General features: G+C 40.1%; 1 protein-coding gene across 2 annotated transcripts; it reads right to left on the reverse strand.

Annotated features, from left to right (window-relative positions):
• Nucleotides 1-2,982: 2,982 nt before the first annotated feature.
• On the reverse strand, nt 2,983-13,814 carry fgfr4 (fibroblast growth factor receptor 4). 2 transcript variants are annotated; one of them, XM_067422914.1, is made up of 20 exons: nt 13,104-13,814; nt 12,017-12,202; nt 10,276-10,457; nt 10,050-10,188; nt 9,564-9,824; nt 9,382-9,471; nt 9,109-9,275; nt 8,886-9,009; nt 7,990-8,180; nt 7,754-7,892; nt 7,480-7,673; nt 7,229-7,374; nt 7,019-7,140; nt 6,821-6,931; nt 6,544-6,734; nt 5,765-5,887; nt 5,391-5,461; nt 5,013-5,150; nt 4,827-4,932; nt 2,983-4,745 (listed from the first exon to the last, which is right to left on the reverse strand). In XM_067422914.1, the coding sequence occupies exons 2-20, from the start codon at nt 12,105-12,107 to the stop codon at nt 4,569-4,571; spliced, it is 2,763 nt and encodes a 920-aa protein (XP_067279015.1). In that variant the 5' UTR covers nt 12,108-12,202; nt 13,104-13,814; the 3' UTR covers nt 2,983-4,568. The 2 variants fall into 2 exon arrangements, with proteins under 2 accessions (XP_067279015.1, XP_067279014.1); XM_067422913.1 differs by having other exon boundaries at nt 9,564-9,827.
• Nucleotides 13,815-14,764: the final 950 nt, after the last annotated feature.

A 14,764-nucleotide genomic window follows, 5' to 3' on the forward strand; every position in this document is an offset into this window, starting at 1 on the left:
CAACACGTACAAACACGCCCCTCGCGAGCACTGTGAGGACTTTTATTATGACGGGACGGGAACAGTCGCTGGGCACTATTTCTGCTTTTCCGGTCATGGGTATGAGGTAATGCAGCTCTGTTTATCATATTAGATACATTCAAGTGTGTTTAAAATATGCTATGACGTTACTCTGTGCATTTGCTCGGTGGCTGCTGTGAAACTTGTTCACACAGCTAAGAGTAAAGCGTTTCTCTACCAAATAAAACCGAGGGTAACGCAGATATGACGCAATTGACAGGCGATTCCCTCACACGTAATGGCTCCTTGATTAAAAGAAAAATTTCTCACAATTAACAAATAGTTGGAAACATTTGAGATATTGTAAGTACTCAACTGAACACAATATATAACACTGGCCTAATATTTTTTGGATATTTTTATAAATATATTTTGGATTTTTCCTGCAAAAATAATACATAGTGCACCTTTAAAGTGATTCTTTTGAAGTAGGACTTAAAGTGATAGTTCACTCCCTCAAGTTGTTCCAAACCGGTATGAATTTTATTCTTCTGCTGAACAGAATAGAAGATATTTTGAAGAATTTTGGTAACCAAACAGATCTCAGGCACCATTGACTACCATAGGGGGAAAAATACTATGGTAGTCAATGGGGCCCAAGATCTGTTTGTTTACCAACATTCTTCAAAATATCTTCATTTGACATTTACCGGTATACAGTTTTGGAACAACTTGAAGGTGAGTAACTTATTAATTTTATTTTGGGTTAACTACCCCTTTAAAGGTGCAGTCTTTAGTATTTAACTATTGACAAATGCAATATAATATACATAAATGAAAGCTTTAGCATAAGTTCTGCCGGGAAGACTTAATTGTTACGTCACTTCAACTTTCGACTATCCAATCGCATTCTAATACTTGGAGATAAAAGGTCAGTACTTACTCATGTTTGAGTTTGCAGATGCTGACGATGCCCCAATTCACCGCCATCCTCCCCACCACCTCCAAGTCAAATCCTTCCCTACTCCACCCCACCACCTGCGGCTGCACCTCTGCCTTCGTCTTCAGGCAGGATATGCAGAGTCCGTACCCTCTGATTGCGAGCTACGGATGGGGCCTATACCAAAGTACTTTATTGCTTGCTGGGTTGTTAATAAATTGATAATTGTCACAGTATTTATTCTCCCGAGTCTTTCTGGCAGAACTATGGTTTCAGTGGTGTAAAAAACACCTTACATAATGAAAAGTTGTTTTTATTACCAGAATGAGCCATTTCTATACACCGTAGTTCCCCTTACAGTAAAATCATTATTTTACGCTGCCATGTTTCTACAGTAGCCCTAAACGGACAAACTGCTCTACAGAGCACTAGCTACTCCCTCCTGTCTCTGATGTCAACATGTTTGTCCAGTGTTGGCCACCGTAGCTTGTCTATGTGCTTTGAAAGGGAGGGGTGAACAATTTAAAGGGTGAGCGGATTAAAAAGGAGAACTATAATGTATGGCGGAATAGCACTTCTGAGAGTACTTTGACTCATTTACTCTCATTGACTCAGTACTCTCTCATTTCTGTCAATAGGGGGAGGGGTAGATGTAAGATGTTTTTAATCCTCTTAAAAAAAGCACAACGTTTTATTTTGCCATCATACTTGACAACTTTATACCCTGAACTTGGATAAATGCATGAAATATTGAAGACTTTCAGCTAGATTTGATAGTAACTGCTTGTCTGGCTATAAGACTGGATCATAATAAAATAGATTAGTTTGTCATGGTTTTTATACTGTACACACAAACCATATATTATATAGCCATACACTAAACCTACCCATCAAACAAAACATATTTGCATTTTTATTTAAAAAATGTTTTGTATGTTTACTTTGTATTTTGAATTACACACGGATAACCGCATTTCCTCATAATGTATGGGATGGGCAAAACCTGAATACACAACAGAATATAAGGACTTTGCATCCTCATAATTTAGGTAATTTAATCATTATAACAGCATAATTTAATCCTCAAACCAGTGCACACACAAAGTGGAAGACAGTGACATCAACTTCTTGCTGCCAAAATCAGCATAAGAAGCTTTTTTTTGGGATCAGTAACACCAGAACAGTGATAGAAAAAAGATATTCTTGGGATGATGCAAGTAAATATTTCGAAAGTTGGCTTGAAAACATGCTTGCTTGGATAATTTGAAACAAAGACACAGATTAGATGTATTGTTTGACTGAATTGGGTCAGTTTAAGTCAAAATGTTCAATCACCAAAGACAAAATGGCCGCTACTGACAGATTCTGAAAGACAGCAAAAAAATGTCACTACACCAGTGTAGTTGCTTCATTTCAAATGAATTGCTTATGAACTAAAAAACACACAAAAAATGAGGACAATTCTAGTATATTTTGGCAGAGATATTTCCAAGGACAGCTCCAGCCAACAACATGGACATCTGGTCACTCTATGAAAAAATAAAAATAAAGTATGAAGCCAGAGCTTGATGCAGTACATGGCATTTGGTAGGCTAGTTTGGGCCTTTGCCCTTTGGCCAAACATGCATGACATACAAAGACGAGAGACGCCTATGGTGGACAAACTCTTATCTAACCAACACCAGCTGGCTGAGATTGTCTCCACGGAGAGACAGACACATGTGGACTGTAGTGATAGTTGTCCCGATAATCATAATGGTTTGTTACACATGAGAGATAAGTAAGTGATGCAGTAGATATGCGTCTAGACAATTAGATGGTGACACTGAAAGTCAATCTGCATGATTAAAGCAGACAAAATACAAACAATGAATTGTGTGGAAAGAATACATTGACCTGATGTCCATGGAACAAATACTGGCCTCATTAAATAAAAATAAATGTTTGATCAGAACTCCAAATCCCACGCTAAACCTACCCATCACAAACCCAAAGGCTATATAAGCCTAGTTAGAGATTCACAGAAACAAAACACAAACATGGCTCAGTATTTTAAATTATACTTTATTTAATATAAAACAACCAATAAACAAATAAATTAAATATTTCTAAAATAATTCTTTTTGAGGGTAAATTTATAATAACATCGATTGTTACATTGGGGAATACACAAATGGAATGTCATGTGGTTTATAATTTTTTGTACTCATTTTTGTACACAGATAATGTGCTCTTACAATTCTGAAAGTGTGTCAGGGATTGCTTAAAAGTTTGTTTCTCATTTAGAGGTCAAACATCACTGTAGCTGCCTGAAAAGAGGATTTTAAGCTCTCATGATGAATTGAAATTTAACAATTTTGCTCTCATTGGGGAAATCAACTACCAATTGTCCCAGAATGTGCCCAAAGGGACGCGTCCTGGCTGAGAATGCAAAGTACTGGGTAAATTAACTTGAGAAAAGACATTGGCTTCTTATCAGCTTGTGGGATGAGGCTTTGCATTCCCTGAAGGACATTGCTGAGTTTGTTTAGAAAGGCCAGCATTAGCATTTGTATATTAAAAGATAGTGCAGGATAAAGATGGGCAGCTGGAGCCATTAGCATAATAAGGGGCTTTCTCATTTGCACACAGGCCTTAGACAGCCCCCCAATCACCCCAGCCAGCAGTCACACACATTACAGCTGCATGAGACCATTGTCCACCTCGGCCTATGCCTGGAACCCGCAAACAAACCGGGGTGGTTAAAAGGTTACAGCCAAACAATGGAGGATTCACCATTTGAAATCAATCAATATCAAGGCATTTCACATTCGGACGAGTCCTTTTCTTGTGTACAGTACTGACAATGGAAGCGTTGCTGGTCCGCGCAATGTCTCAGTTTGAATGGGGTGAATGGTCGGGGAGAAGACCACGACAAACCATGCTTACCCAACGGCGAGGCATGAAATGAACAGAACAACAGGAAGTTGAGTGCTCAGAGGTTTAGCCTTGACAGTGTACAATGGTACGAGCAGCGAACAATAGCTATTGTAAATGTGTTGGTGAAATGATGGGTTGTTCAGGGATAGCTTCAGAACAGATTTACATAATTTCTTCACCTAAGTAACACCTTCACTTTATATCATTTAGAATAATTTATAAAATGTAATTGTCTTCTGTAATGATATGTACATAAAAATATTTTAAGATATTCACAGGAAATCAAAAAATCAGGCACTTTGCTGCCACTACAACATGCAAGATCCTGAGATTTAAGACAGTTTTTTTTTAAATAAAAAACTTAGAATAAATTTATATAGAGAGAGATTTATATTTATCAACGCTATTCGCTTTTTATATCAAAATAAATGTTCTCTTTTTTTAATTCTGGTTTGAAAACGCTGCTGTGTATGCTGCTCAAATGCTTTCTACATTTAGCAGCACCCATTCAATAAAAACTTTAATGAAAAAAAGCTCATGACCAGTCCTCTAATAGAAATCTGATGGTATGAGAGGGAAAATTATTTATCACCAAGTGTCATAGTGCCAAGCATCGTTATAATGTTCTTAGGCAGAGCAACAAAGGTGAAAATCCATGTACTGCTTTTCATAGCGACATCTGATGTCCACAAGCTTGAGCCAAAAAGGCCTATCGCATCGTCGTCTTGAGGTCCATCCGAGAGCGCACATCGTGGTAGCCAAGGAGGCATGGGACTGTTGACATAGCATCGTGGGTAAACACTGAATCATTGTCTGAAGAGCAAGAGCTGGAGGTGTCCTCACAAGATGGTGAGTACTGTTCGAAAGGGGTGGATAGGTCCAGGTACTGAAAATGTAAAAATACACATGGTTTAGATACAAAACAACATCTAATGTGAGTCAAACTGTTGTTGAAATAGGTGATTACCTCATCTGAAATGGACACCAGCACCCTATCAAGCTCTTCCACAAGCTGTTTGAATGTTGGTCTTTGCGTTGGAACCGCATGCCAGCACTCTCTCATCTTCATGTAACTATAAAAGCAGTTTGAATCATTTAGATCACCTTGAAGACTGAAATTAAACTTGTTTTTGGGGAACAGAATGATGCTTACAGTTCATGGGTGCAGTTGGAAGGTTTGTCCATTCGATGACCTTCCTTCAGCAGCTTAAAAAGCTCCTCTACTGGTATCCCAGGGTACGGCGATCCCCCCAGTGTGAAAATCTCCCACATCAAAACTCCGAAAGACCAACTGCGAAAGCAAGAGTCCAAAAATGTCAGTATCAGTGCACCATGTAGGATAATCAGCTTGATCCGTGCTAATTCAATCCTCTTGTTGAGAGCATATTTTAAATATTAAAACGTCCACCATCAAATCAGGATTAGACCATACTGGTGGATTCTGGTTAATCTGAACAGAGCGGCATTCCAGCCAGGGGGATCCCTGCTCAGCTGATTCTTTGGCATAGCTGTAATTATTAGCCAGACTTACACATCGCTCTGGTGTGTGTAGACTCTGTCAAACAAGGCTTCTGGTGCCATCCATTTCACTGGCAGACGTCCCTGAAATTGGAAACAACAGGGCTGTGAGTGGGACAGTTAGCTGCCACACAGGCAGAGCCAAAGCACTCCACTTCCTTTTGATCCACAAAAATATGACTGCCCACTCTTTCGCTAATCCCCGCCCCCCTTTTCCCAATTATCTTCTATTAAGCTGTCTGACAATCAGTATGGACACGTTACACATCTGTCTTTCAAAGCATTAAGGCATCAAAGTTACAAATCCTTACAAATATGATGTCTTCAAAAGAGCAAAAAACAGCTTGCTACAGATATAAGCAAGCCTTAAATAGAATTGTTACTCACGTTGGTTGTTTTTTTGTAGTAATCGATCTGATGCACTCCTCTTGCCAAACCGAAATCTGCGATTTTCATTACATTGTCCTCTGTCACAAGAACATTCCTTGCTGCTAAATCTCTGTGAATGCACTGGAAGCCAAAACAGAGATTTCTCTTTAGTTAAAAGAACACAAACAATGTTTCACAGACTCTTTTCCGCTTCTGGTAAGTAGATAAACATGATCACAGAGAGGCTAGAGTTTTGTTCCCGCAAACCAGATGAAACAGAAATTACAAACTACTTTCTATATGAGTCAGCTGTCTAAATCAACATATAGCAAGCAACATTTGCAAAAGTTTAAACAAGCTTAACTTTAAATAGACTTGGACTTCACAGAAAAACAACACAGAGCTAGTTTCTGATGTAAATGCATGTCATTAAGTGTATTTTGGTTTTCATTTTAAATAGAAGTGGTATTTGAGGATTGAAAAAGAGGACGAAAAAGGCCCCTGGTTTGTGGCCCTTAATGGAGGGGTTTCAGACGACTGCATTCTTAGCAGGCCACAAAAAGCTAGTAATACGATCCAGTGCACAGGCGGGTCCGAGCGCCTGCTTGCTAACAGATTTATGGCAGTGCTAAAAAGGACAAAGCCCACAGAGACAGGATGGACACAGCGGTAAACACGACACACCACCACTCCACTAAGGAATGCTTGGCATCATGCGTCAGACAAAGGGATGTGTTGATAAGATGCAGGGGGGCTGGTTTCAAAACGAAGCTAATTGAGCCCTGCAAGCAACTTACTCTTTTGGAGGCCAGGTATTCCATGCCTCTTGCCACTTGGTAGGCACAGGAAACTAAGTCTTTGAAGGTGAGCTGTTCCTCAGGAACCTTGGTCACATCGAAGGTGTAGTCCATGCCTGGAGGTCGACGTGCTCGAAGGTATTCCCGTAGGCTACCCTTAGACGCAAATTCAACCAGCACGTACAGTGGACCTGATTCAGTAATATAAATTCAGATGATGTCAAGTGTCCAAATTAAGTTAGTACAACTGTGAGTTGTCTCTGTGTTTATAACTTACCATCCTGTGTGCAAACACCAAGAAGATTTATGATGTTTTTGTGCTTGTCCATCACCTTCATTAGCTCCATCTCAGAGATGAGGTCTGCCAGGTCTTTGTCAGTTGCATCATCTAAAAAAAATTGCAGCAAAATCCTTCTTAGTCTGAAATTCAGAAATACTCAACATTGAAAATGTACAACAATAGGTATATACGTACCTTTTAGCATTTTAACAGCTACAGTTGCCGCATGATCTTGATTTTCTTTGTTTATCCCATAAGCCTCAGCTCTCACCACTTGACCAAAACAGCCCTCTCCAAGTGGTTTCCCTAAAGTCAAACTAGCACAAGATAATTCAAATATATAGTCAGTTCACCATCATATAAAAAGAAACATCTTTTACAACTTTGGTTGCTAGTACAACTTACTTCTCTCTTGGAAACTCCCAGTCAGGGTCATAAGGCAGTTCAAACTCCATAACTCCAGCCAGCATTGGAGAACAACTGGAGGAAAGACGAGCCACCCTCATCAGTGACGCACTTGATTTTCCAGAAGAATTGGACTCCACAGAATACTGTGTGAAGGGTCCAAAACACACAGGATTAGAATCCAGAATGCTCTTCTAAATACCATGTTCTTGGGGAATTATCATGAGGTTTGTTCAGAAGTCTCATCTTACCTGTCTGCGTAGAGGAAATTTGGAGAGTTTCTGCACTGGGAGCGTATCAAAAGGCTCCCGACTGGGATGAACCTGCATGCGGCAGAGGACCACGATAACTATGGCCATCACCAGTGCCAGGAAGCCAGATGCATAGATGATAATGTCGGTGTACTTGGCCTCCATAAGGTCTATCTCCTTGACCACATCCTCCTCTGTGGAATTGATACATTTGTATTACTTGTAACTCTTTTTATGACTTGTGTTGTCAATGTGACTATACAAACATATTTACCTGATAAGACTGTAAGCCAAGCAGACTGATGAGAGAATCCAATAGAGTTTCCCGCCAAGCAGGTGTATTCCCCAGCATCCTCCATTGTAATATTGGTAAGATATAAGACTTCAACTTCAGACATGTTCAAGCTTCCTGTCTGAGAAGGAGGAAGAAACAATCACCATTTATTGCTCATTCATTCCATAATGATCTGGTAATGTGATTTATCTTCAGAAAGTGTAATTGCTAAATACCTTCACGATCTTCACATAAGGAAAGCCATCAGGCCCATAACGGCTGCCATTCATCTCTATGTGCTTTAGCCACTGGATGTGAGGCTGGGCATCACTGTAGACTTTACACAGGAACTGGGCATCTCCACCCACTATAGCGGTTATGTTTTTGGGAAGACCTGCTTGAAGGATGGGCCTGTGTGGAGAGCGTTCTGAAAGAAGAAATTGGAAGGTTCAGTACTCTGATACTATTTTATTCTATCAAAATTCTCAACATCCAAAAAATTATGTTACCAATTAAAGTTTACACTCAAGAGCATTTGAAGATAGTCTAAGGCACAGACACTTCCAGACAAGCGGCACTTCCAAAGCTGATACACGCTGACTAATTAGTTCCATTAAGGGATTGTTAGAACCAGGCCTATGTATTGGGTCGCTTTGAAGTCGATGGGCTCTTTATTCCCTGTTCTTTCCCCCCGTCTGCTAGGACACAGCAGTTGACCCCACGCCGGACTCTTAACAAACAGGTCTGTCACAGGTCAGGTAGAAAATTGGTCTGGACGCATCAACCCACTGCGCTTCCAGGCACGTACCCACAGACCGATGCCAACCCCCAACCCCCATTCCCCTGCTGTGATGATATTTATTGCCCTCTTCGAGAGAAGTTCTTAAATATCTGTATAGACATGTAGAGCCTCGGATGAACCCTGGTGCCTGTGGTGCAGCAGTGTGCCCTGTGGCTCTCTCTGAGGTGCATTCGGTGCCTGTCTCGCTATGTGACGCCACTGAGCTGCTGGTACAGGATCTCACTGATTTGATGCTTATTGCCTCTGACACTTGCTAAGCATGGCAGACCTGCGATGGCTCCTCATGGAGCCAGGCGGCTGTCTAGAGCAGGCAAGCAAAAGCCCTCTTACCTAACACGTCCAAGAGGTAGGTGTGAGCAATGGACCCATATTTGTTCTCCACCACACAACTGTAGTTCCCACGGTCTGAAGGAACCACACTCTCCATGACCAGGCTCCAGTGTTGATGTCGTAACTATGAACACAAAATGGTAATGTGTAAGCATGAGGCGGTGCTGATATTTATTGCAAGATTTTTAAAAGTTCTTTAGTCATTGAAATGTCAATCTCTCACCTTGATGCCTCCGATCCGGTGCTCTCCTCTAAATTCTCTGCCATTCTTTAGCCAGCGAATGGTGGGAAGAGGGTTCCCTGTGGCAGGGCAGCGAAATTTGACAGTGTTTCCAGCTGGGACTGCGTAGAGCTTCTTCTCCATTCTTTGTGTATGAGTCCAATATGGTGCTAAAATGTAAAAAGCAATGGTACATTTCAAGCTTTAACTCTGAAACTGAAACGCAAGCAAACACAACTGTATTGTTTGTACTGTGAAGTTGCAATAAACACTAACCTCTGGAGATGTAGACCTGGTCATTTTCGGTCTCAGGACCAGCATCATCAATACCATTGTCCTCATCATCATCTCCTGATCCTACAGCATCTGCAAAGGAGCATTACGTGTTCAATTTATTAGATGAAGATTCAAAATGAAGACTACAAATCTTCTTAATGTTGCCATGTGGCAGAACCTACCTGTCACTGTGATAGTGAAGTTGCGTAGAGCCTCTTTGGTGCCTCGCAGCATACACACATACACTCCTGAATCTTCATAGGTGACATCTGCAATCTCCATGACTGCTGCCCTTATCTGGATACGAGCATTGTGTTGAACCCGTGCACCACCCTTGAACCACTGGACAGCTCCAGGACGATTGGTGTCACAACGGAGTTTTAGTACATCTCCAAGCTCTAGAAGTAGATGCTCTGATGTTTCCTCAGTTGGCTCCTCAGAAACTACTTGGAAAAAACATGAAAAACAAAGTTGTTAATGGCACCAACATCATGCTAAACTGAAGCTTACACCTTAGTGGTGACCTTTTAACTGCATTATGTGGTTTGTCCAACTAAATACTCATAAGATGCTCTTCATAGCAATATAACTCCAATGGCTGAGCTGTCGGTGAATGATAGCAGCCCTGAAGATGAGATGGTCAGATGTTATAAGATGCTATGGCTTACCTGATAAGACTTCCAGCCAGGCAGAGCGTGTAGTTTGACCAACTGAGTTTTCTGCCTTGCATACATACTCTCCAGCATCTTCCACGGAGACATTCACTAAAGGAAGAATGTTGACTTTGGAGAGATTCTCAAGAAGAGGCTGCGGGGGAAACAAATGTAACATTACTCCCTCTTTCCCGAAGACAGAAAATATGCATAATACAGGATCTTTAAATCACTTTCTCACCGTAAGCGCTTTAAGAAGCTGTGATCCATCAGGCCCCTGGCGATTGCTGTCCTTCTTGAACCACTGGAGACGTGTTGAGGCTGGCTGGTGGAGTTTACACACCAGCTTCACATGTCCCCCAACGAACACAGTAGCGTTCTCAGGAAAACCAGGAATAAGAATTGGTCGAGAAACTCGGATATCTGGCGGAACGGAGAAAGGGGGGTTTTGAACAACTACTCCCGTAATTAGTCTGTGGAATAAACCACATTTAATAAACACATCTAATTAACATAGCTTCTCACTAATTGCTAACTAGAGCCTTTCTCACAGAGATCACCACTGTTTTGAAGCAAATCAGGCAAACAAAGCCACAAACAAAAGAGAGAACAGAAACACAATTCTCAGCTGAGAGTGACCTAACTTTGACTTCACAGCAGTGTTCCTTGTGGCCCGGAGGTGAATGTGATTTTGAGCATTTGAGTGAAAAACGCCCCCTAACCAAGCAATGTCACCTCCAGCACTGAAGCATAACATTCTTCCACCAACACACTAATGAACTTCACTGAATAAAACTAGGGCCTGGCCCGTATCTGACCCTGAAGAGGGTGTGAATGGTCAGCAGGAAAATAAAGGACAAGCTAAACAAAACACACAAACACATGCGGCCACTAAAAATAGGCTGAATGGCTCAACTGGCAAACTCTTCATGAAAAGTATGCCTCTTGAGGCATATTTAGCTTTTTATTTTTTGAAACTTTAAGGTCTTGTGCATACTTTTATTATTATAACCACTAGAATCCAAGACTCTATTGTTATTTCTGTACATACAAGGAATTATGTAACTTATTGGCTGTAGATAAATCAAATTATTCCTATGAGATGCTTGTATTTGTACTTCCTCTTCAACAAGTTCATTTCTGCCTCTTCTTGTTCTTTTAGCTCTGCATTTCTCACGTGCCTGGGTGGCTCGGCCCATTAAAGTCTTACAGTTGTCAAATGACTTTAATTTCTTCTGGCAGGAACTTAGTGGGGCATTGTTGGGCTGCACCACAGGGTTTTCCAACCTTTATCACCTTCCTAGCACTGTACGTAGCTCACAAGTGTTCAGACAAAGATGCTTTTAACGAACACTTTGCCCCAGCATTGACAAGGGTCTACACCTTTTCTGTTCATTCTCACGATCTATTAACGGTGCACTCCGGCTGAGCATATCAACAGCCCAACATAAAATGCCAGATAAAGCTTGTGGGTAATCCTGTGACTTAAAAAAAATCCTCTGATTTGTATACATGAGGCTTTTTCACACACAAAAACTCTGGGAGCCAAATCTGAGTAAGTCTTAATAGCTCTTGGAGATAATCGGATACCTCACTGGCAGGTACAAAATCGAGACAACCCAGTGTTTGTACAATTAAATAGGAGACCCATCTTGTCCCCCCCTCTCCCAGCATCCCACAAGCCCCCGTTACTGGCACTGGGCCAGACAGATTTACACTTCCGAGCCTCAGGGCTTTGGAAGGATCAGGTAGCACTGTTTATGGCTCAAGAAAATACTGGGATTCTTTTACTCTCTAAACGATTACATCCTCTCCAACTTCCCCTGTACTTAAATTCTTCACAATGAGCTCAGCTCCATTTATCATATATTGAATATTCATCAGATATTCAAAATGTATTCAAAGTAAAATTGACAAATGTGTGTTTTATACTCTGTAAAGTTTGGGTGATTTCAAATGAAATTGTTACATTTAATCCATACCTTTTGCCCGGACTTCCCCAGATGTTATGCTTCTTGAAAACACCAGTTCCGTGAAGCAGATGGTAATGAAAACCTTAAAGATGCTCAACATCTTGCTGAGGTAATGTTTGTGTGTGTGTGTGGAAGACGGCCGGTCAGCTTCAAATGCTTACTCCAGGCATTGGCAACCTCAGTGTAGTCACAAACCTGAGAGAAAAACAGAACTGATTTACAATTCACAGAAGCTATTGTGAAAGATGGACCTTTAGAATGACATAAATGCATAATGCATTGCACATCCTAAACCCTGTGCACAAAACCACATTTAAAAATGAATGTCCCATTGTACACCTACATCATTGTTGGACATTGTCTACCTCCCTCTTGTACATGAATAACCCTCAGGTAGGAATGAGCAGCAGTTAACGACAGTTGTTTATGAATAGAACCTGTACAACGTGCTTTTGATGGGTCGTTTCTGTATCCGGAACCTACGATTGCAACAACTAACTTTTTTTTTTTTTTTAGACATAAATCAATTATGCACATTTAAGATTAACAAACTCTATGTGCTTCTAAAATACTATTTTTTCTCGGCGTGAGAGGTAAATAAGAGCAAACGTCAAGCTCCCAGGGTACGAGGAGACGCATGTGTTCTCAAAAAACACACGAGAATTTCACACCGGAGTGAGAGTTGGGTTAAGTTAAATAAATCCATTTACAAGTGTGAAACCACTTGGTAGAGTTAATGAAAGTCATTCTTAACGTAAACCTAATGTACAAATAAACCGATCCAGAAATCAGCAAAAAATAAGGATTTTTGAACGAAATCTGGAACTGAATGGGCTAATCAATAAAAGTTTGTATTTACGATTCAAAAGGCAGCATTGCGTTTTTATAAGAAATTCCTCAAACTGCACGTACGCGAAGTTTAAACTAAACAGTATTTAATAGGCTAATCTAAGTCAATAAATATGAGACTTTATTTTCTGTTGAATTTATCTAAAGCAACCAATTACTTAATACATACCAATAGATTGATAAATAATATGCATGCAACGATTCCGTCCACAATTTTGCCATATGCAAATAGCCAAATAAAGTTTACCTATTTTCGTGTGCCCTTTGCCCGGTGCGTGTGGGTTCGACAAGGCACCAGTAGCCTACTCAGTGCCCTTGGATCGTGGTGGCCCTTGAGATACTCATATGTCCTTTTTTCCCTCACAGTTTCACAATTATGTATCCCTGGAAATCCAATAAGCAACTTTTGGAAAGTCTGAGTTACGCTGGTAAATCCATTAAAAAACAAAAACAAACCAATAGGCTGATAGTGCAAGGGTAAGACTACTAATCTTCGGATGCAAAGTCCAGTGCTGCTTTCCTTTGATGAGCTTCTCCGTGTCTCGCGCTGTGCTCGTGAGCGCTCCCGATTCCAAAACCGCTATATATCCACAGAAATGCACAACGCGGAGGATTTAGACCGTGTCTGTTTTTCTTCTCAAAATGTTAAAAATAAAAATAAAAATAAAAAACTCCAGCCTTAGATTGTGTGACCGACAGCATCCAATACCAAACACATTGTAGCGTCCCTCCGTCCTATTTCACATCAGTAATAATGTGATTTGCGCGCAGTGACAGCGGAGTGGGGTTTTGCGCGCTCTCTCTCTCCCTCTCTCTCTCTCGTTTGGGTTCCTGTAGAATGATTTGCTCCACGAAGCTTTATGTGAGTTTAAAACTCAAGAACCGAAGAGTCTCTATCTGGCAACCCTCTGCTTACACTCTGAAGCAGAGCAAGCGTCTGACTGGCAGTGGGAGACAACAGCACTCTGAGGGGAAGGTTCACAACAATGGACTAAAACCAGAGGGAGAGAGAGAGGGAGAGAGAGGGGGGTGGGGGGTGGGTGGGTGGGGGGGTGTTAAATCCCCCACCCACAAAAACAAATCCCCAGAGGCAGACCCCAGCCATATATACTATTTATATTAGATAGATAGATAGATAGATAGATAGATAGATAGATAGATAGATAGATAGATAGATAGATAGATAGATAGATGCTAAACTATTAAAAATCAATAATTGTAATACTTTTTTACAATATCTTACACCACCTAGATATTTGATTTTAAGTTCCATAAAAAAATAAAATAAAATAAAATAAAATAAAATAAAATAAAATAAAATAAACAAATGTCATAATGGAAGAGATTAATTAAGATCTTTATTTGGTAAATATTTTAAATAACTTAGTTCTGGACAAATATAAATCTAAGATATTTGAAATATATACGTTTAATAGTTTTTATATTTTTAATAATAATAAATAATAAATAGCTTTGCTAAACTATCAATAGCCTACCAACATTTATTCATTAAAAAAATCAAGAGTGTTTGTTTTAATAAGACTTATTTTTACAATCTCTGGACAGACACGTAAAACAAGTTTAAAAAAGCCAACATACAAGAGATCAGTTAAGTTTTTTTTGTGTAAGCATTTTAAATTACTTGGTTCTGGACCAAAAAAAAATGTTATGTGAAAAACAAACAATTCATAAACTCACACTAGGCTAAATAGACTGACTAAATAACTCTAAATAACACCTAGATTTATTGCATTGTAAATAAGCAAGAAAAACAAATTAGGCAATTTCTTTGAAAAGTTCACGAGCTCTGTATTCATCAACTGTAAATGACACCTTTCCTTAATTACATTATTGTGTTATCTTTCACACGAGGCCCTAATCCTTTCAGACGTGACGTCACCATGCACG

The sequence above is a fragment of the Pseudorasbora parva genome, chromosome 18 (genome assembly GCF_024679245.1).
Source record: "Pseudorasbora parva isolate DD20220531a chromosome 18, ASM2467924v1, whole genome shotgun sequence".
NCBI classification, from domain to species: Eukaryota; Metazoa; Chordata; class Actinopteri; order Cypriniformes; family Gobionidae; genus Pseudorasbora; species Pseudorasbora parva.

Coding starts and splice junctions, on each gene's coding strand:
- fgfr4 (XM_067422913.1), bottom strand. CDS start 12,107: ATGTTGAGCATCTTTAAGGTTTTCATTACCATCTGCTTCACGGAACTG. Junction 7,141..7,228: donor TGGGAGTTTCCAAGAGAGAA/GTAAGTTGTACT, acceptor ATCTTGTGCTAG/TTTGACTTTAGGGAAACCAC. Junction 5,462..5,764: donor ACTACAAAAAAACAACCAAC/GTGAGTAACAAT, acceptor TTCCAATTTCAG/GGACGTCTGCCAGTGAAATG.